Source organism: Calypte anna, chromosome 1 (genome assembly GCF_003957555.1).
Source record: "Calypte anna isolate BGI_N300 chromosome 1, bCalAnn1_v1.p, whole genome shotgun sequence".
Taxonomy (NCBI): Eukaryota; Metazoa; Chordata; class Aves; order Apodiformes; family Trochilidae; genus Calypte; species Calypte anna.
In genome coordinates, this window is record NC_044244.1 from 7,002,968 (window position 1) to 7,023,565 (window position 20,598).

The 20,598-nt window shown below is 43.3% G+C and overlaps 1 protein-coding gene across 2 annotated transcripts; it reads left to right on the forward strand.

Moving 5' to 3' along the window:
• The first annotated feature begins 923 nt into the window (after positions 1-923).
• Positions 924-19,087, forward strand: PRPF18 (pre-mRNA processing factor 18). Of its 2 annotated transcripts, XM_030468170.1 has the most exons (11): positions 924-1,026; positions 2,916-2,993; positions 3,105-3,131; positions 5,853-5,957; positions 7,594-7,707; positions 9,437-9,583; positions 11,250-11,318; positions 12,353-12,493; positions 12,968-13,039; positions 15,451-15,606; positions 17,870-19,087. In XM_030468170.1, the coding sequence occupies exons 1-11, from the start codon at positions 961-963 to the stop codon at positions 17,948-17,950; spliced, it is 1,056 nt and encodes a 351-aa protein (XP_030324030.1). In that variant the 5' UTR covers positions 924-960; the 3' UTR covers positions 17,951-19,087. The 2 variants fall into 2 exon arrangements, with proteins under 2 accessions (XP_030324030.1, XP_030324038.1); XM_030468178.1 differs by lacking the exon at positions 3,105-3,131 and having other exon boundaries at positions 926-1,026.
• Positions 19,088-20,598: the final 1,511 nt, after the last annotated feature.

Below are 20,598 nucleotides of genomic sequence, written 5' to 3' on the forward strand. Positions count from 1 at the left end.
TTTTCTCCAGGCTGAACAACCCAACTTCCTCAGCCTGGCTTCCCAGGGGAGGTGCTCCAGCCCTCTGAGCATTTCTGTGGCTTTTCTCTGGACACATTCCAGGAGTTCTGTGTCCTTTTTGTCCTGGGGACTCCAGAACTGGACACAGAGCTCCAGGTGGGGTCTCACAAGAGCAGAGCAGAGGTGCAGAATCACCTCCCTTGACCCCTGTCTGTGCTGCTTGTGATGCAGCCCAGGACACTGTTAGCTCTGAGCTGCAGGCACACACTGACAGCTCATGGGGAGCTGCTGAGCCACCGCTGTTCCCAAATCCTTCTCCTCAGGGCTGTCCGGAATCCTTTCTCTTCCCAGCCTTTATTTATCCACAGGATTGCCCGGACCCAGCTGCAGAACCTTGCACTGGGCCTCTTTGGACTTCACGCAGTTTGCAGGAGCCCCGCCGAGGTCCCTCTGGGAACAACAGAGATGTTTGGGTTGGAAACAGCCTCGAAGTCCAACTGCAAATCCAGCACTGAGGAGTCCATCACTGCACCACGTTCCTCAGCTCCACATCTGCTTTTAAACACCCCTGGGGATGGGGACTTCACCACCACCCTAGGGCAGCCTCTTCCAGAACCCATCCGGGGCAGCCCAGCCCTCACATCTCTGTTGAGCTCTGTGTTGCGCTCTGTCGCCACCATCCCTCACTTAGTCGGGCTCTATCGCGCTCTGTCGCGCTTTGTTGCCATCATCTCCACCTTCTGTTGCGCTCTGTCGCGCTCTGTCGCGCTCTATCGCGCTCTATCGCGCTCTATCGCGCCCTATCGCCACCGCCCCCCCCAACTTCCCGCTCCTCCCAGCCACCAGGGGGCGCTGCTGGCACCATCTTGCGGGCCGGCAGCTGACGCGGCATTACCGGAAGTGACAGCGTTGTTTTGCTCGGGCGCTTCCGGCAGCTCCGGGGAGGTGTCTGGGGTCGCCATGGACGTCCTGAAGCGGGAGATCAGCAGGAAGCGGCAGCAGCTGGAGGAAAAGGAGCTTGTGGGGGTGAGGGCTGTCGAAACGGGGTCCCGGAGCCGTGCGGGTTGGCGGTAATGGCGGAAGGTGGAGGCTCGGGGCGGGGGTGAGGCCCAGGATGAGGCCGGGGAAGGGGAGGGGAAGCGGCCTGGCAGAGGAGCTGGGGTAAAGGGATCCGGAGCGGAGGGTTAGGGAGGGTCAGGAGCGGCTCAAAGTGATGTTTAGGAGGGTTGGGAGTGTCCCAGGAGGGGTTTCGGAGAAGAGAAGCAGGGTTGGCCCGTGCTGGGCTCGGGGAAGGAACCAGGAGGAGTTTGGGTCTGAGGACACTGGAGAGTTGTGGGTGCTGAAGGAGGCGGAATTCAGGGCCTCGTTGTGTGTCTTTCCCTTTTGGGTCTGGTTTAGTTATTTATTTCAGACTCTGAGGAGTGAGAAGAATCTGTGCTGCCTTCAGATAAGGATGCCTGGAGCCCTTTCCTCACCACTGCTGCAGGGTGCTGTGGCAGTAGTAGTGTCACAGAGCTGTGTGTGTGTGCCATGTGTCTTAGCTTAAAGGCACCCAGAGTCAAGCAGAGCACTACTGTGGGTGTTTGAGTTCAGGTTCTGGTGTTAGCAGTGGTGCTGGGATTGGAGGCTGGTGAAGCCCAAGCAGGTAAAGTCTGAAGAAAGAAACAACTTTTCATTTTAATCAAGGGAAATTCTTCAAGGTTACTGCAGTTGTTGTGTGTCTGGGAGGACTCATCAAACACATTTATACAGGGGTGCCCCAAACAACATCACAAAATAACTTCCCAAAGGCGATTTTTGCCCAGTTTCTTCATTTAGTGAAAACCAACATTTTGTGTGGTTTATTTAAACAACTCTTGTGCCCCAACCCGGACCTTGTTGTGCAGGTCTGAAGCTTTACACGAGCAAGTGTCATGGCCTTACATGACAGAGAACTGATTTTTCTAGAGCACTGGAGAACCCGTGGCACTTTCAGCCCTGGCTGTGTGTGTGCTGTGGTGTCACTCTGTGTTGCTGCTTTGCAGAGGTGCTGCCAGCTTGTCCCCTTTGCCTGGCAGTGTACCTGTGGCTGGATGTAGCTGAATTCACCAGACCAAGTATGGAAGTTTGAGCCATTTTTGCCCTAGTCATAGAATGGGCTGGGTTGGAAGGGACCTCAGAGATCATCAAGTCTAACCCTTGATCCACTGCTGCTGCAGTTCCCAGCCCATGGCACTGAGTGCCACATCCAGTCTCTTTTTAAATATCTCCAAATGTTTCTGTGGAGAGGTGCTTTGCAGTCCTCTGTTGGAAGTTGACAATGCTGGAGCTGTTGGAGTATGTCACTTGTTGGCATCAGTAGGATGTCTTTTTGCCAACATCTTTTGTGTGTGTTTGGCCTCATTTACATATCCACCAAACCCTGAATTCAGACACAAACTTCTTTCTGCAGAGCAAGAGCTCAGACTTCTACCACAGCTTCTCTTGGGCATAGAATCATAGAATTGGCTGGGTTGGAAGGGACCTCAGAGATCATCAAGTCCAACCCTTGATCCACTCCTGCTGCAGTTCCCAGCCCATGGCACTGAGTGCCACATCCAGTCTCTTTTTAAATATCTCCAGGGATGGAGAATCCACTACTTCCCTGGGCAGCCCATTCCAATGCTTGATCACCCTCTCAGTAAAGAAATTCTTTCTAATGTCCAACCTAAACCTCCCCTGGCACAACTTGAGACCCTGCCCTCTTGTCTTGCTGAGAGTTGCCTGGGAAAAGAGCCCAACCCCCCCCTGGCTCCAACCTCCTTTCAGGGAGTTGTAGAGAGCAATGAGGTCTCCCCTGAGCCTCCTCCAGGCTGAACACCCCCAGCTCTCTCAGCCTCTCCTCATAGGATCAGTCCATGAAGCTGTAACCTGTTAACAGTTTTCTTCTCTTTTAGGGCAACAAGAAATATTTCAAACGCAGTGAGCTGGCTAAAAAAGAAGAGGAGGCTTATTTCCAGAGGTGTGGCTACAAGGTATGGCCATTGCTCTTCCAGGAACTTGGATGTTTACTTTGAAGTCTACATTTGCTTATTTGTTAATGATAATTGTTGTTCTTTGTTCAATCTGTCAATGTTATACATTAGCCTGTAAATGAGAAGCCACCTGGAGAGGTATGAGTTTCCAAAACCCTTTTCAATGCAGGAAAAGATATGCATGATGTGCAGCTACTTAAGTTTGTGTTATGGCTTTTCCTTTTTTTTCTTTTATTTACTCCTTTTTAATTTATTTTCTTTTTGTGGAAAGCATGCAGTGTCTTGGGATCAAAGCTTGTCTTTTTTTTTTTACATTGTGCTGTTAGGCATGAACACTGGGTCTGGTACAGCCACCTTCCACCCTTTTTGATGAAAAAAATGGATACTTTGGGGTCTTTTTATCCATTCAGATGATTCTCACAGCCTTGTCCAAATGTCCAAAAGAAATCAGTGTGAAAAAATAAAAACACCTTCACACTGTAAACTTCCACACTTCCACATCAATTTGTGTTTTGGCCATCAGTCCTCCAGCACTGCCAGAGTGCAGGGGCAGCATTTGTTTTCCTTGCTGGCAAAATCTTAGCAAACAATTGGTAAAACTTGGGTGCATTTGGAAAGAAATGAGTGATCTGGAAGGCTTCATCTGCCTTGAGACCACCGTGTCAGGGCAAGGGTTTGCTGCAACAGGGAGAATGCTGTTTGCTGTGACTGTGTGTGTGCCTGCCTGCCTCATTATCTGTGTCTGGGGGGGTATGGGGAGGGTCTGCATCCCCCTGGGGAAGACAGGGGCTTGGAATCTGGTTTGCTGTTCCTGGGCACAAACAGGAGCTTTGTTTTTAGCTGAACTTTACCCACTTGGTGACTTATTCTGAAACTGGGATTTGTTTGGGGAGTATTTGACCACCAGTGCCAAAAAAGCTCAATGTGCAGCATGCAGTTAGAAGGTGTGCTCTGAATCCAGTTGCTCTTCCCTGTGGAAATGGCTGCATGGTGCTTGTTGGGCATGAGCAGGAATTCTTCAGAACCTGACCTGGCAGTGAAAATGGAGCTCCCTGTGCTGCTGCAGCACCAGATTTGGGTTGAAATGTGACCCTGAAAACAGTTTTAATATAAGTTGCTTAAGTTTAATACCTCTTGACAGCCTCCCAGATTTCTGCATTTGGTCTTCAGTGCATGAATGAGATGTAGAAAACAGACTGATTTCTTTTTGAATTTGGCTGCTTTGCTGAGGCTTAATAAACTGTAATAATTTGACTGGCTGGAAAAAGAAAGCACTGAAACCAAAATATCTGTGGTAAAGACACTGCTTGTAACTTGGAGTCTGGCTGACAGAGTGGATCAAATCTTTCCCCCCCAATGCTGCTGTCTCTTTATCATTTCAAGAATGTTTGTAAGTTAAAATTTGTGTGTATCCCTCTGCCATGGCACTGCATTTCTTTACATATATACATATATATATTTTTTTTTTATGGAGTTCTTCCATGTTTTCCATCCCCTGTCAATTTCCCCTTTCCTGCACTGAGGGAAGTTTTATTTTTCCCCTCCCTTTCTGCATTAAGCATTGATTTGCTTGTCCTTCCCTTGCTTGTTCCAAACCCCTGTGGCTGTTGGGTTGATTTCTGTTTGCTAATACACCACTGGGTGCAGATTTGTGGCTGGATCCTGGAACCACAGGGTGGATCCTGACATCCATGTGGATGGAATCAGACTGCCCCACAGGGCAGGACTGGCACCTTGGCCTGAAGGAATAGAAAAATTTCTTTAAAGGAAATCTGTCCATACCTTCCCCAAACTGGTCACCTGGAACAGGCTGGAAATGACAGTGTGCTGCCCATGGGCAGAGGATGTCACAGGGTGCTGAGGGACTGAGGAAATTTATCTCCTTTGCTTTCTTGCCAAAAAGGAATCACTCAGTTCCCTTTTAGCAAGAAAGTAAAGGAGATAAATTCTGATAAGGAATCAAGGGAAAAAAACAAGATATGAGTACTGGAAATGTTTCGTTATTATAGGGCTATTGCCAACAGCAATCTTCCTGCTGTCAGAAGAGTGAAGTCTGAGCTTAGGAAGGGGACTGTAGTTAGGTGACTGCTGCCTCAAAGTTACTTTGATCAAAGAGCTGTTTCACATTATTAAAATCCTGAGTGATGAAGGAGGAGAGCTCAGGGACCTTCTTTTAGAGTCAGAGGAGCTGTTAATGAGATCCTAGCCCTGTGAAGGGTTGCAAGTGTCTCTTTAACCCACAAGGAACTGTCAGGCTTGTTTGTTACTGTAATCAAGCACATTTCAAACCCCAGCCTGTGCCATGATCACTGCAGATTGTGCTCTGCTCACTGGAGCTGTAGGTAACAAAGGTTTAAGCCAACACCACCACTGAAGGAAGCAGCAGCCTCCTGGGGTTTTCATTTCTGCCCCTGTGCCCATGCCTGTGCCATGGGGAGCTGGATGAGGAGGTTAAGTGGGCTGGGACCTTCTTTGTGTTTGCCAGGCTGTTTGAGTGATTTCCTCCATCTGGCTCATCACATACCTGGGTAAGGAGGACAGAGAGAGGGGCAGGAATCAACAGGCAGAGAATCTGCTGGTTTTGGCACCAGTGCTGACATCTTCCTGCTGAAGTGACTGCCAGACTGTGGTAACTGCTATAGAGACTGCTGCTTGCAACATGCAGAACTGCTACTTAAACACTGGTGCTTTTAAAAGCTTTTATTGCTCAGTGAAATTCAATTCCAGACAATAAAAACTATGAAACTAAAAGCCTGTCATATCGCAGTCTGCATTCTAGGGTTCCTGTATCTTTGCATTTCTATCAGTACATGGGTTTGTTTCCATCTGCACATTAGTAACTGTGTCTGCTGAATGTAGGTACAGCAGGAGGAGGAGGAGGAGAAACCACTGACTTCATCAAATCCAGTGCTGGAGCTTGAACTGGCAGAAGAAAAGTTACCAATGACCCTTTCCAGACAGGAGGTAAAATCAATCATCAGCAAACTGCATGAGTTTACAGTAAATGCATCTGAAATTTATTGCCAGGGCTGCTTTTCCTGTTGCAGTGTCCTTTTTATATAAAAAGAACAGTTTGTATAAAATAAAAGCCTCCATCTTGAGTCAGCAATGATCACCTTTGCTCATCAGGGATCTGCTGTCCAATGGAATGCACAGGGAGGTACAGATGGGTACCTTGCCATATGAATTTGCACAGATGTGCTGTGGCACTTTACAGCTTTCAGATTACTTATTCTAGAGTAGTGCCCCAAGTATCAGTATTATCCTCAGACAATACTGAAGGTGGCTGTTTATTTCAATTTTTTTTCCCTGGCTCTATATAATAATATATTATTAACCCAAAAAGTTTCAGAAGTTCATCTTGATTTCTGGAAGAAAAGGTCCTGAAGCCATCTGGTGTGTTCTTTGTCCTTTCTAAGGCTAAAAAACCCCTGTGTGAATGGGGGTTCACCACAGATCTGTACCCCAAAGCAGAAGAGAAATTGTATGTTCTAGGAGTAGGGAATAAATTCTGGACTTGGAAATCCACAGCTGAGATAATCCAAGGATGTCACACGTCCCCTTAATTTTGCAAGATATTTACTGGTTTTTGCAGGAGTGTGTGACAGGACTTGAGATGTGGGCTGTTGTTTGAGGTCTGGTCTGTGCTGTGTAACATCTCACTGCTCTTCATCTGCTTGGGTGCATGTTTTGATTGAGGTTTAGGTGTTGCTGTGCCAGAACTCCATCCACCTCTGGGTTTGATACATTTGCAAGTCCAGTGCTTGCCAACACAGACAGCAAGATGCTTGAATTGGATAAAGGAATTAATGTCTGAATTAATTTTGCTTCTTGTTGTCCAACCAGTCTGTTAGTATAATGAAGTGGTGGCATGAAATGAAATGTAGGCTCCTCTCTTGGTCACTAAAGCACTGTGTGGTGCTTCCTGTATCAATAACCCTATTACTTGACACACTGAATGAGAAATGGTTAAATATAGAGAGATTTAGAATCAATACTTGAGGTAAGGAGTGGGGAGAATAAAGTTCAGGTTTTGTCTCTGCCCATGACTTTGCAAGTCAGCCGAGGGAGGATGTTGCACCTCTAATACCTAGTTCTAAAGTAACTATCACAATTAGATTATGGGATTTAATATTTGCCAGATGCTTAAGTTTGAGGATTTTCAGCAAACCATCTTGCAGATGTGCAGCCTTCTTAGGGAGTGTTTGTGCTGCTCTGGACAAGTGGGTGAGTGAGTTTTATCATCAAGTTCCTTTGTGATTCTGAAAATGATTTTTAAGCTCTGCCAGAGGGATGACTTCTGTGTATTTGTTTAAACAAGTCAGAGCAGGAAGAAGTTAGGCTCTACCTAGTGGCTTGGGATTTTCTGCAGAATTTAGATTGGCAATCTTTGGGATGACCTTTCACTGAAATACTGTGGGAATTTTATATTTAGATTGTAAAGTGTCTGGAACATTTTTCTGCTGCTTAAAATACTGCCATTTCCTCTCCAGTCAAGCTCAGCTTGTTATTCTAAGCAAAGTAAATAAATCCATCATTCTGGATTTTATTTTCCTTCCTTTACAAGCTTGCATAAGGAAAGGCTTTGATTTTTTTTCAGGTTATCAGGAGGTTACGAGAGAGAGGTGAGCCAGTCAGGTTGTTTGGAGAAACAGATTATGATGCATTTCAACGTCTGAGGAAGATAGAAATTCTTGCACCTGAAGTGAACAAGGTAAGGCTGCCCTGCTGTTAATGACATATTTGTAGTGGAATTAATAACAAAGAATGCCATAAAAGTTACTGAAAATCAGTTTCAGTGAGTGTTAATTTTCAGGAGGGAGGGGTAGTGCAGAGCAGTGAGAGGTGTCTGTTCCACCTCATTTATTGCCTGAGAAAGTACCTTAAATGTCAGAGTTTTGTATGCAGTTACAATTGTGCCAGGCAGTTCAGCCCTAGAAACCCCCTAGGCCCTTTTCAGGGGCCTCCAGGTGTCAGTAATCCCCCAGCCTGTGCAGTTACCTGCTTTTTAACCAGCAAACAGGAATAATTTGTTGTTAAAACTAGCCTGTGTTTGTCATTATATGCAACTCTGGAAGGTACAGGTAAGTCAGAGGGGGACTGCAGCCTGTTTTTCTGGTATGTAAATGACAAATCAAATCCCTTCATTTCAGAACTGTAACTTAGGGAAACTTCATTTCTACCCCAGCTTCTCTTTAAAGTAGCCATCAATTAAAAAAATTACTAAAAGACTTATGATAGTTAACAGATTTATTCCTTTTTGCCTTAAGAATTTATCAGTTCAGTGAGGTGATGCAGCTGGGGCTTGTTTTGCATTCACTATTAACCAAATTTACAGCCCAGCTAAGGGAGTGATGGTTTGGATTTTCTTCCATAATTTGTGGCAGACTGAATTATTTGAAATGTCTTTACTGGGGCTGCCCAGAAAAGCAAATCCTTTTCCTGTCCAAGCCTTTTAAAGAAAGATAAACAGATCTGAAGGTTCCAAAAAAAATAAATCTGGTAGTGAAAGCTCATAAATAGGATTTGTTGGATTTTTATATTTTATGTTTCAGTTACTTCTGTTGCTCCAGTTGCTTAAAATGTAGATAGTCACTATCACCTGTCTGTAGTTCAGCCATTTTTAAACTACTAAATGATTATTAGAAATGCTCCAAAAAGTATGATGATGGAAGAGGGGAAATAACTGTGCATTTATATTCCCAGTGGAGTGGCTGAATTTATTTTAGGGTAAGAAGTGTCATACAGCTTTAGAGAGCTTTATATTTCATGTCTCAAGGTAAGAATGAAATTCTAACTGACTAAGTCAAGTTTCTTGTTCTGTATAAAACCAGCTCTTAACTACAGCATCAATTTTAAACCCTAAGTGTATTTCTTTTTAATCACCTATTCTAGAGTAGGGGATTTTAAACACTTAATCTACATAAAACATTCTGCTGTGTTTAAGTTCTTGGTAATAAGTACCAAGTTATGGTAATAAATTACCCTAAGAGATAAATGCTTTATCTGATAGTACTGAAGGAGTGTTACTGATCTACAGGTTGGTTTTTTTTTTCAGAGCAGGTGTGAAGACTTACAGAGCTGATGATGATTATTGTGTGTTTTCTGTTTTGGGGTGGTTCAGCGCATTGCTCAGAGAAAAGGAAGAAAGTCTTAGCAATTGATTCAATTCTCCATGCTTTTTTGGTGAAAATATTATAAAAAGTCTTGTTTGTAGGTGTGATCACTGCATAAGCTCATGCATCTCCTTTCTGTTAAGTGCTGAAACAATCCAGAAACTGTTACTGGAATTCAGTAGCAATTCAGACAACAAAGCTTTCTGCATGTTTTTACATAGTTTGGATTTTCTTCAACAGAAGTTGAATGCACACTGTGACAATACTGAAGTCTTTATTTAGCTGGGTTTTTGTTTTGTTTAGTTAGTCATTTATTATCTTTTCCAGGGCCTGAGGAATGACCTGAAGGCTGCTTTGGATAAGATTGACCAGCAGTATCTGAATGAAATTGTGGGGGGCCAAGAAGCAGGAGATGATGACTCACAGAATGACTTGAAGGTCCATGAGGAGAACACTACTATTGAAGAACTAGAGGTATGTGATGGGTATATTTTAATTAAGGGATTTTAGATTTAGTATATTGCTGTGATAAAGCTTCAGGATTGTTTAGACAAAGTTACCTTGTTTTCAGGATCTAATGTAGGTATTCTAATGAATACTTAAATATTCTCTGTTACAAAATCTACCTTTCTAAGCCTTGATTTGCACCATCAGTGCCTCCAGGAGACATGTGAAAACTCAAGTGGTCTTCGTTTACAGCACCTCGTCAAAAAATTGGGCAGGAAGGAAAATGAAAGGGTTAGAATTCCCTTTCCATGGATTTTGGAAGTAGGGAATTTAATAAAAATACATTACCTGCTCATAAATTCTAAAATCATTCCAGTGAAAGGGTAATAATCTTTCAGCTGATTTTCTCTGTACAAAAAAAATGGAGTCTAAAAAACAGACACACAGAAAAATATTTGATACAAAAACATCAAGGACAAAGAAGTGGAGGTCAGGAGTGGGCAGCTCACAGGAAATACACAAAGTGCAGAGACAGTGTGTCCCAGGCACTTCCATGCACATAGCTGCTGTGTTCTGAAGGAATACCATGGCATTTGTGTGAGAGTAGGGTAGATGTCATGAAATGCTTTCAGTGCCTGGTATTTTAGAGTCATGTTTTGAAAAGCACATTAACTTGAGCCCAAAATGTTCAGCCTTAATCTTCAGAACTTTGTGGAAGTAAATCTTCACACCATCCTTCCAAACGTGTGCCTGAGAAACAAGCTGATTTATAACAGGAAGCTTAAATGAAAACATAATTATGTAGAAATAACCTTTGGCTTTTTTTGTTAGGGTATGAGGGGTTTGTGTATGGACTAACTGTAGAACCATAATGGGTACCAGTTGGAATGGGACTGCACTTACTCATCTGTTAGTTCTCCACATAGCCCCTTTTTGGGGTCATGGGGCAGGATGGACTGAGCTGTGAAAGTAATCTTTTTCTGAACAGTTTGAGAACACTGATGTCTGAATTTTATGCCACTTTAACTGCATTGCCTTGAGCATAAAGGCTTACACTGAATTTGGTTCCAAATAAAAGAGATTTAAAAATTAAATCTCACTCTGGAAATGTGAAGATAATGGAAGTAGTTTATAAATCCAGGTCTGCCTGCTGAAAAATGGTTCTTCAAATGCTGTTAGAATTAAGTTTCAAGGTTTTGGCAGGAAGCTGGAGTATTGGAGCATACTGGGGCTTTTTTCTGTTTGTGTTGCTTTTTTTTTTTTTTTTTTTTTTGTGTCTTTTGTTTCCTCAATGTCACAGTTACGATTAAGAGAAATGGTAAAAAGCACCAGTGCATCAGAAAATTGAAATAAATTAATAATTAGGTTAATTGATGGCTTTGGGGATCTCAAAAATGCAGTGCACTCACAGATCCCCCTAGTGCAGACAGCTGCTAATTATGCCAGTAATTTAGTGGATGGGAAGTTAGTGTTGCATTGACTTTTCAGAAAGAATTGTGCTGCCTTTTTGACTTAAATATTTTTAATGACTCTCAGTGTTATATATGGCTCTTTTGTTCTGTTTCCTAACTCAGAGTTTTTGATTCCTGGTGGAATTTAATTTACAGTTTACACTGCAGTGATTTGTGCTCTGCTGCAGTGGTGGTGGCTGCAAACTTATGAGGAAATAATGGGCTTTTTCCTCCTGTTCTAGGCTTTGGGAGAATCCTTAGGACGGGGTGATGATCACTATGATATGGACATCATAACAAAGTTCTTGAAGGTAACAAGCTCTAGTAGCTGTTCTGTAGCTGTGTCATGTTTTTTACTGTCATGCTGATAATCTAGTGAAGAGAAGGAATGGTTTCATCTGCTTGCAGAGAAAAACTCACCCCTTATGCTTGAAGTGTGGATTGTGGTGTTTTTTTTTAAAATCATTGGCACTCCGCAGTGTCAGAGTAGTGATGACTTCCTGACCTTCTTGACCTGACTGAGGGCCATTGGGAGAGCACCATTCAAAATCCCATCCTGCTTTTCCAGACAAAATAAACACAGGTTTGATTTCTGCATGAGAACTGAGGCAGTTGTGTGTAGTTGTGTCTGTGTGCTACTATGGCATTAAAAACATCTGAGGAGCCCCTGCCTTCCTTGCCCAGGAGCAGTGCAAGCTAAAAGGAAATCTCACCTGGCAGTGAAATAAGAATTTTAAAGGAAGTCCACTGGATTTGCTGAGGAAATGGCTTCACATGGACAGTAGAAAATTGTTTCCTTGTTTCCTGCCAAGGAGCCTCTCATATCAGTCAGGTCTCCATGTCACTGCTGTGCCCATCACAAGTCAGGGCAAGAGCAGCAGCGGCTTTCATTTGTGTCTATCAGATACATTGGCATTTTAATTCAGGGTGGGCTGGGCAGTCAGACAGAGAGCTCAAAAATTGTTTTCTAGATGGAGAGAAGGTAGGTCTGACATGCTTGCTTTCTGTTGTCTTCAATTTTCACTGTAATCCTCACTTTGCAAACAGCTACCTTGAAACATCAGCATTCCACTTACTTCTGCTCTTTTTATGTCCCCTCCTTCCTCCCAGCACCCAGACCTGCACTCTTTCCTTGCACAAACCTCTTCACACATGATTTTATGGCAGGAGGTTTGTTCTTTCCCTCCTTGGCTATCCTTCTGAAGAAAGCTTCTTGTCTTTTGTAATTCGAATTTCTCCAAAGAACTCATTCTGCTTTAGTGGCTCTGAACACCGATCCCTCCTGTTTTGCTGGGGGTGTCACTAGATGGCACTGTGACATTAACTTTGCTTGATCCTCGCACAGTTCCTTCTCGGAGTCTGGGCCAAGGAGCTGAATGCCAGAGAAGATTACGTGAAACGGGGAGTGCAGGGGAAGCTGAACAGTGCCACTCAGAAGCAGACAGAATCGTACCTGAGGCCACTCTTCAGAAAACTTCGGAAAAGGGTGAATCACTTAAACCTCATTATCCTGTAACACTTATTTTAACTTCTGCTTCCAAGTACCCAGTGGTTTGTGTGAATGTTATTGTCACTCAAGAAGAGAGGGTAGCTGGGTTTGGTCAGAGTTTCTGTGTCTAGAGCCCATGGCTCCCAGCTCAGACCTCTCTGTCTTGACCAATGAATTCTTCTGCTTACCCTTGCTTTTCCAGGTGTTGCTTTATGCATTATCTGTTCACTGGGTTGCAAACAGGATAGAGAATTTGGATTGTATTCTGCACTTTGCCTCTAGCTACTAGGTGTAACCACTTAACCTCTCTTGCTTTAGATCATACATCTAAATAACAAAGGTGTTTTCTTTTGATAAAGTCCTCAAGCTAAGGTAGGCACTAAACTTTGTATTAATGCTGAGTAGGAGGATTTTCCTGAGCTGCTATTCTGAAGTAAAGATGTCTTTTTTTTTTTTTTTTTTCTCCTGTAGACGCTGCCTGCAGACATCAAAGAATCAATAACAGATATTATTAAATTCATGTTGCAAAGAGAATATGTGAAGGTATGTTTGTTTGGACTCTGCTGGCACTTACAGGCTGTCTGGTTCTTATAGACTGAGTTTATTACTTCAACATTTCCCATTTTGTATTTTCAAGGTACATAGCTGGGAATACACACAACATGTATTCAAACAAACAAAAAAAAAGGCTATTAAAGGTTAGGCTCCAGGTAGTGTTTGATCCACAGCCTATCAGAAGATCTGTTGAGGTTGGTGAAACTGCAGAGCTTTGCAAGCACAAAGAGAATTTTTCTCAGAGATGGTTCTGTTAAGTTGCAGAGGAATCCTCTATGGGTAACCTGATAGCATAAGGTTAAATGAAGATATTGAATTAATAGTAATAGAGTGTTGATTAGTTAGGAATTAATTGAGGTGAACAAAGTTACTGAATACACTGTCCCTTTCTTTGGCTATGCTCACATTAGCTGGCCTGGTAAAGTTGAGGTAAAGTAATGAAAAGGTTTTGGGACAAAGTCTCCTTACTGGAGGAAGCAGAAGCACTCTGGCACACAAGATCAAAGGCAGTGTTAGGTTTTGTTAGGTTTTGCCTACAGAAGTGGAACTCATGCTGGGAGCATTTGCTTAAGCAGCTTGTGTACACAGAGGAAATTGAGCTGTGTTTTGCCTTTAAATTTCCAGTATTTCTTATTCTTGTGAGTGCTTTGGGTAATTTGTCAAGTAAGCAAAGAACCTGCTTTGTTATTGAAAAAACTTTAGATGGCCTAAGGCAAGTTTAATCCAAATCATTTGACAATAGAATTAAAAGGGGGGGATACATGGCAGTGGGGTTTTGTTTCAGAGCAATTTTTTTTCTTCTGGTTGTTACCATTCTGTTGAAATTCCCTTTCCAATGGCTTTTCAAACAAAGTAGTGTCCAGGAATGTGCTATATCTTGTGGGTTAATATCTGTGCTTCTTTTGGTCAGAGTTTCTGTGATCTTCTCTTCCCTGGAGGTGCTTGGTGTTGTGTAAACTGATTTTGGAGGAGTTTAACACATACTTGGAAGTTTTTGGTTTTTGCTTTTGGAGGAGCTTAGCAGATAGTTGGAAGTTTTTGGGTTTTGCTTTGTCAGTGGGTTTTTTCTTTGTTTTGTTTTGTTTTTTTAATGAGGCTAATGAACCTTGTGTTTTTGAAGATATTCATATCCCTTTCCAGTTTGCTTTCTATGGGATTTGTCTCTTTCTGCCTGCTGTTCTCTTCTGTGTTGCTTTGCTCTGTGCAGCCTGGTGAATACTGTCAGCCACAGATTCTTACTGGTTTGTTAGATGAAATGCTTGAAAGATGTAAATTTTGCAGTCAGCATGTGACAGCAAGCAAATACCAGAACACAAGTTGTCCACTCAACCTTAATTAATGTGACAGGCCTAGGAAGGGTCTTTTGTTGCATGTTTCATCACAAAACTATAATTAGGTCACCAAGTAGATGTTAGGCTAAGACTGTTCAGATTCTGCTTCATGGAGATGAAGAGTAAGTTCCTTCAGGTTTGCTCTGTCTGCAACCCCCTGCTTTGTTCATTATTCACCTCCCAGTTTGCTCATTGTCAGCTGGGAAGAAATTGCACTCACTGCTCATGATTCTGCTTCTCTTTTTGGTGTCTAAGTGGGAGATGATAAATGAACTCTCCAAGTTCATCCTGCTGCAAGTCCTTCTTGAAGCTGTTCTGTAATTGCATGGATGTGTCTGTTCCCCTCACCTCCTGGTTCTCATGTTTGTTTTTCTTTAAGCTCTGTACTTCTCTTCCTTTCTCCCTTTCTGGTAATGTTTCCTTCCAGTTTTATCTTGGTTCCTCCCCAGGGGTGTTGTCTACTACAGCTTTTTATGTTAGAAAACATAATTTATGTTATGGATCTGCTATCTAGATCAGGAAATTTCAGATTCATTTACTGCTGCTGTGACTCTGTTCATCTGCATTGTTGCAGAAGTGCTTATTCAACCCAGTTGTGTAGAGAGCAGCTTCTCAGCCTCCTTGGAAGCTCAGTTCTCTCCCTGAGAGCACTCCTGTGTGCCAGGTGACCTCAGTTCTGCTCACACAATGTCAGCCTGCAGTGGGCTGTGCTCACACCCAGGCTCCCTGCTTTGGTCTGCAACCAAACCAGCAAAGGCTGTAGAGGTGATTACAGCAGAAAAGCTTGTGGGAACCTGAGGAGGCCGAGTTGAAACGTGTCCCAGGAAACTTTAATTTCAGTCAAGTTCAGATGACCTTCTTCAGGGCGTTTTCATCACCCTGTAGCTAAAGTTCTCCTTGCTTCCCTCAGAGTTCAGCACACACATAAATGGTGTCTGGGAGCTGTGTTGTGAAATCAGGGTGTGATGGAGGCTGGAGGATGTGTTGTCACTGTGTCTGGCAGTGCCCACACCCCCTTCTGCTGCCCTGCCTGGTTTGCTGAGGCTGCAATGCTCTCTGTTCCTGCAGGCAAATGATGCCTATCTTCAGATGGCCATTGGGAATGCTCCCTGGCCCATTGGGGTCACCATGGTTGGAATCCACGCTCGGACGGGTCGGGAAAAGATTTTCTCCAAGCACGTGGCCCACGTTCTCAATGATGAAACTCAGAGGAAGTATATCCAGGTAATGTTAGCTTTGGAAATCCAAGGGGTTTGCTCCTGAAGTTAGGGGATCTTTGAGGAATACCAGTTGCATAGTCACTGGTGATGTGGTACAAAGGTTCTAGAAATGGGCAGTTGCCTTAGTTTGGGTCTGGTGTAACTCCTGTTTAATAAGTGGCTCATTCTGGACCTGGGGGCTCTTCAGTGATGTACTAGGGACACTGTAATGGATTATTCTACATTTCAACTATTGTGATCCTATATAAACACCAAAATAGCTCTGAAGACTTGCTCTATGCTCCTGAGTTCCTTCACTTATTAACTCCTTGTTTTAACATCACTTCTGGATTTTAATACCCTGAGATACAGTCCTTCTGACTGTTTCTGCAGCTAGATAAATACACTCGTTTTTCAAACATGTCTCTAACAGTGTGAGCTCAACATTCCAGGTTTATTTCCTCCTGTGCATATTCATATTCATGTCATGAACTTCTTTTGCTTGGGGAATTAATAGCAGTGGTGTTTTTCTTCTGATGTTTCAGTGTAGTGGGCGGACAGCTCTGAGGAAACAACTCTTCTCTCCTTGTGTTTTTAAGTACCTTTGCCTCTTGCTAGTTGGAGTTTCCACGAGATGAAGACTTTCTGGCTGACTTCTGAAGCCTCCAGAGCAGCATCATGGAGGTGTCAGGAAAGGTTTACAGAGATGGCTCTTTGTCTTGGAGTTACAAGTCTAACTTCTGGTTTCTTTTAAACTATAGTTTTTAGTATCATAACCTGTGAAATATCATTTTGTAGCCAGAGGAAGCTCCAGACACTTACAGAGCCAACAAATTAAATTCAACTCATTTTTTTGTCAGGTGAAAATTGGCATGTGGATTATGCATCCTCATAGACAGGGTGCAGTTATTGTGTCATCCTTGCTTGGAAGTATTTAATGAATGAAGTAGTTTATGTTGAACTAAACAGGTTTGTTGTTCTTTTGTGTTAAAAAAGGAATTTGTGCTCTGAAGGAAGGTTATTGTGGGCCTCACTATGGCCATAATGCCAGGTTTGGTGAATTAATTTGCCATCTCTGTCCCTTTGCCACTCTTCTGGTAGGAAGATCTCTACTCTGTAGTGTTGCTTGATCTCTCTTAGGATGCCCTGTGGAAGATGCAATGTCTGTTAATTCCTCAGTTTCTCCCTTATTTGCTTCTGGGGTGGTCTGTTAGTCAAGGAAATCTTTTTATCTTCCCAGTGTGGATTTCATATCCATGCTTCTGACTTACAGAACTTCCTGAAGTGCCAGGACAGAGGTGGCTTTAAACGTGGATGTTCTCCATGTGGGTTTTAAACATTAAGTCTTGTTCAGCTAGTCTGGTTCACACTGGAGCATGGAATGTTATCTGTGCTCCCAGAAGCTACATCAAGCTAACATGTTTCTGATTTATGATGAACCTGGGATCATAAAATCCCAAAGAAGGAGTCATTATGGTGCTAGGATGTGTTTTGCAAACTTGTGTGGATTGGAAAGGCCAAAGCAGCCTCTGTTGAATCATTTTTCTCTTCAGGGAGGAGCCATCTTCCACTGTGAGTGTCTGGTGGCAGGGATTTGACTCTGCTGTCTTGGAGTGCAGTGTCAGTGCTAAATGGTGCTACCAGCACAGCATTTCCCTTTCTTCTTTGTTAGACTTTTCTGTCTGACTTGAAGAAAATAATCACAGGGTTTTTGTCAGGTTGGTTTTTGGCAATCGATGCCTTGAAAGAACTGAAGAGAAAAGTAGACATTCTGCCTTTTTCTTGCTTGTTTCTTCAGTTTGTCTCTGCAGTGCAGGTCAGGTGCAGAACCATCAAGGATGGAGTGACATCTCCAGAGAAAGTGTTTGAGTTTCCTTGTAGCTGTGCAGCTTGTTTTGGTGTGCAAAATTGCTTTTTGCTCTATAAAATGACAAATAATATTCAGGTTTTTTTAAATAACTTTTATTGTGATATTGCTTTCTCCCATGGTGGTGAAGAGGGATTAGAGCTTTACTGTGATCTTTCACTATGAATCTGTCATGAAGCACTGAATCTGAGGTCTCTTTGGTTAAGCCACAGACTCCTCTAATATTGGAGATAACTTGGCATTTTGCAGCCAGAAAGGCTCATAAAAACTGGAAAAACAACCCAATAAAAAAGAAAACAACCCGAAATAGCAGCCATTTGCCTTGAATTCTTCTTGTTAAGCTTAAAAATACTGTAGACTCTTAAGTTTGTTTGACAACTGCAGTTTTATTGCAAATTGTGCTTGTTTTGTTGATTCCTAGGGGCTGAAGAGGCTGATGACCATTTGCCAGAAGCACTTCCCAACAGACCCATCCAAGTGTGTGGAGTACAACGCCTTGTGAGGCTCTGCAGTGTCCAAAACATGACTCAGATTTTGCTGTCCAAGGCCCAGAGAGAACTGAAGAGAAAATTTGTGCTCTTAACACCAGCAGAAACCTAGGGTGGGCTTTGCAAAAAAGCATCAAGCAGCAGATTTTCTACAGCTTCCTTTTTACAAGCCCTGTTTATTTAGATTTATTTTTAAATCTCTGCTTTATGCAGAACACATCCAATGTATGGAGGAGGAGGGGGTTTGAGGGGTGGTATGGCCAGGGGACAATGAATGTGACCCTTGCTTTTATTTCCATTTGTTATTCAGGGAACCACACAAATTGAACTGTTTCCCATATCTTAGAGCTTTAGATGAGACTCAGGCCTGCAAGGAGCATATGTGGAGTTTTTTGGCTGCTTTCCCCTTGGAGACTGATGTGGGGAGATGATTAGAGGGAAGCAGTTGAATCTGAATCTTGGTTATTTCTGTAAATATGAGGACTTTAATGGGTAATCTTTCATGTGGTATTTATCAGGAGAAAAAGAAAAAAAAAAGGTTTATATGTTTCTCAGCTGAAAGATACAGCCAGTCTCAGTGTAAAGAGTTTTTGATCTTGAATACATATGATTTGGCTTTTTTTTTTTTGTAATGACATTTTTAATATAAACCTTCTGTGCTTGGGGGAAGTAATCTTATGGCTCTTGAAGCTTTCAAATCCCGTTTTTATACATCTGGAGAAAATTTCAGTCTGCTGGGCATTGCAGAGAAAATAATTAGGACCTCCCATGACCACGTACAGTATTTCTAGCAGCCACAAATCTTTCCTGTTGTGCATCTTGACTGAGAAGGGTGAAGAAACTCACAGAACCTATGATGTGTAATTCTGTATAAACAATGGAACACTCAAACTTTGTTAGTGGTGCAGGTTGAACGTCCGAGGCTGAAATCCTGTGCTTTTTCTAATTCGAAGAACAGCAGCACCTCTGCAGGGGTGTTAACATGTTTCTGGCTGCTCAGGCTTGGATTCAGGCAGGAATTTGGATCTGGTGTCATGCTACCTCTCCTGTCAGGTCTTCTGGTACCTCTGGACTTGTGTTTTGGTGTCACAGTGAGAGGCTTGGGTACAATGTGAGCAGAACCACTTCCTGAAGAAATGTGTTCATATTCAGTGTGTTGGGTTTTCTGAGTTCTCACCTGGTGCTTCCAGTCAGAGCAGGAGGGGGTGCCCCTTTCTGAAGGAATTACCACTCTCCTGTGGGTGTTTGTAGTGTGGGTGTTTGTAGTGTGGGTGTTTGTAGTGTGGGTGTTTGTAGTGTGGGTGTTTGTAGTGTGGGTCTTTGTAGTGTGGGTCTTTGTAGTGTGGGTCTTTGTAGTGTGGGTCTTTGTAGTGTGGGTGTTTGCAGTGTGGGTGTTTGCAGTATGAGTGTTTGTGGCAGGGAGTTAGCAGTTTGGGTGTTTGCAGTGTGGCTGTTCGGGTGTTTGTGGCAGGGAGTTTGTAGTGTGGGTGTTTGTAGTGGCGGTGTTTGTATGTAGTGTGTGGGTGTTTGTAGTGTGTGGGTGTTTGTAGTGTGTGGGTGTTTGTAGTGTGTAGGTGTTTGTAGTGGGGGTGTTTGTAGTGGGGGTGTTTGTATGTAGTGTGTGGGTGCTTGTAGTGGGGGTATTTGCAGTGTGGGTGTTTGTGGCAGGGAGTTTGCAGTTTGGGTGTTTGCAGTTCGGGTGTTTGCAGTGTGGCTGTTTGGGTGTTTGTGGCAGGGAGTTTGTAGTGTGGGTGTTTGGGTGTTTGTACTGGGGGTGTTTGTAGTGGTGGTGTTTGTATGTAGTGTGTGGGTGTTTGTAGTGGGGGTGTTTGTAGGAGCCCATGGAGGAGCTTCAGGTTCTTCTGGAGTCAGTCTGTGTTCTGAAGTGCCTCTTTGGGCACAGAAGTTTTTCAGCCTGGAGTGTCTGACCCCAGAGAACATGTCAAGAGCTTGAACAGTTTAGAAGTAATAAAAATGAGGCTGTTGACCTCACTGGTGCTTGGGGAGGAGCCTTTGGGGAATTGAGGGGGATTTGTGGGAAGACACTGGGCAGATGTCAGGAGCACGGAAGAGTTTCATTAGCAGTGGTGTCTGGTGATGTGTTTGCAGTGCTCCATTCAGATATTCTTTGGAGGCATTATTACAACAGGAAACATTTAGAACACCACATTTTTATCCCTCTCCCCACTCAGATGATTTTCTGTGTCTTCATCTTGACCTTAGTTTTGAACTCTTAAATAATTGAAGCACAATATTGTCCCTTGTCTAGAGGAGCTGCAGTTTCCCTGGAAAGTGCAGCAAGGGAGTAGCCAGGGGACGGTTTAAGGAGCATCCTGACATCTGCTTTAGAGGGAACTGGATTCCTTAGGGCATCTGTAATAGTATTAGATAGATTTTTCCCTCCTGCTTTAGAGCTAATTACTGAGGAGAGTTTTAATGGTGACCCTGAGCACTGGTTTGAGCGGAGACGCGTCTCCTGTAGGGACGTGAGTTTGGGGTTGGAATGTTTTAGTCTGATCAGGTTTTAAAGACTGTAATTTAAGCAATCTGCCTCCTTGCTGACAGTCCCTGAAATACAGCCTCCTTGCTTCCATGAATCCCATGACGGAAGAACTTTATCCCCTTGCAATTTGTGGAATGGTTCTGTGCGGGGAACCGAGGA

Excerpts from the sequence above, each read along its gene's own strand:
- PRPF18 (XM_030468170.1), top strand. The coding sequence starts at position 961 with ATGGACGTCCTGAAGCGGGAGATCAGCAGGAAGCGGCAGCAGCTGGAG. Across the intron at positions 2,994-3,104 it reads TCCAGAGGTGTGGCTACAAG|CCTGTAAATGAGAAGCCACC; the intron begins GTATGGCCATTG and ends GTTATACATTAG. Across the intron at positions 5,958-7,593 it reads TGACCCTTTCCAGACAGGAG|GTTATCAGGAGGTTACGAGA; the intron begins GTAAAATCAATC and ends ATTTTTTTTCAG.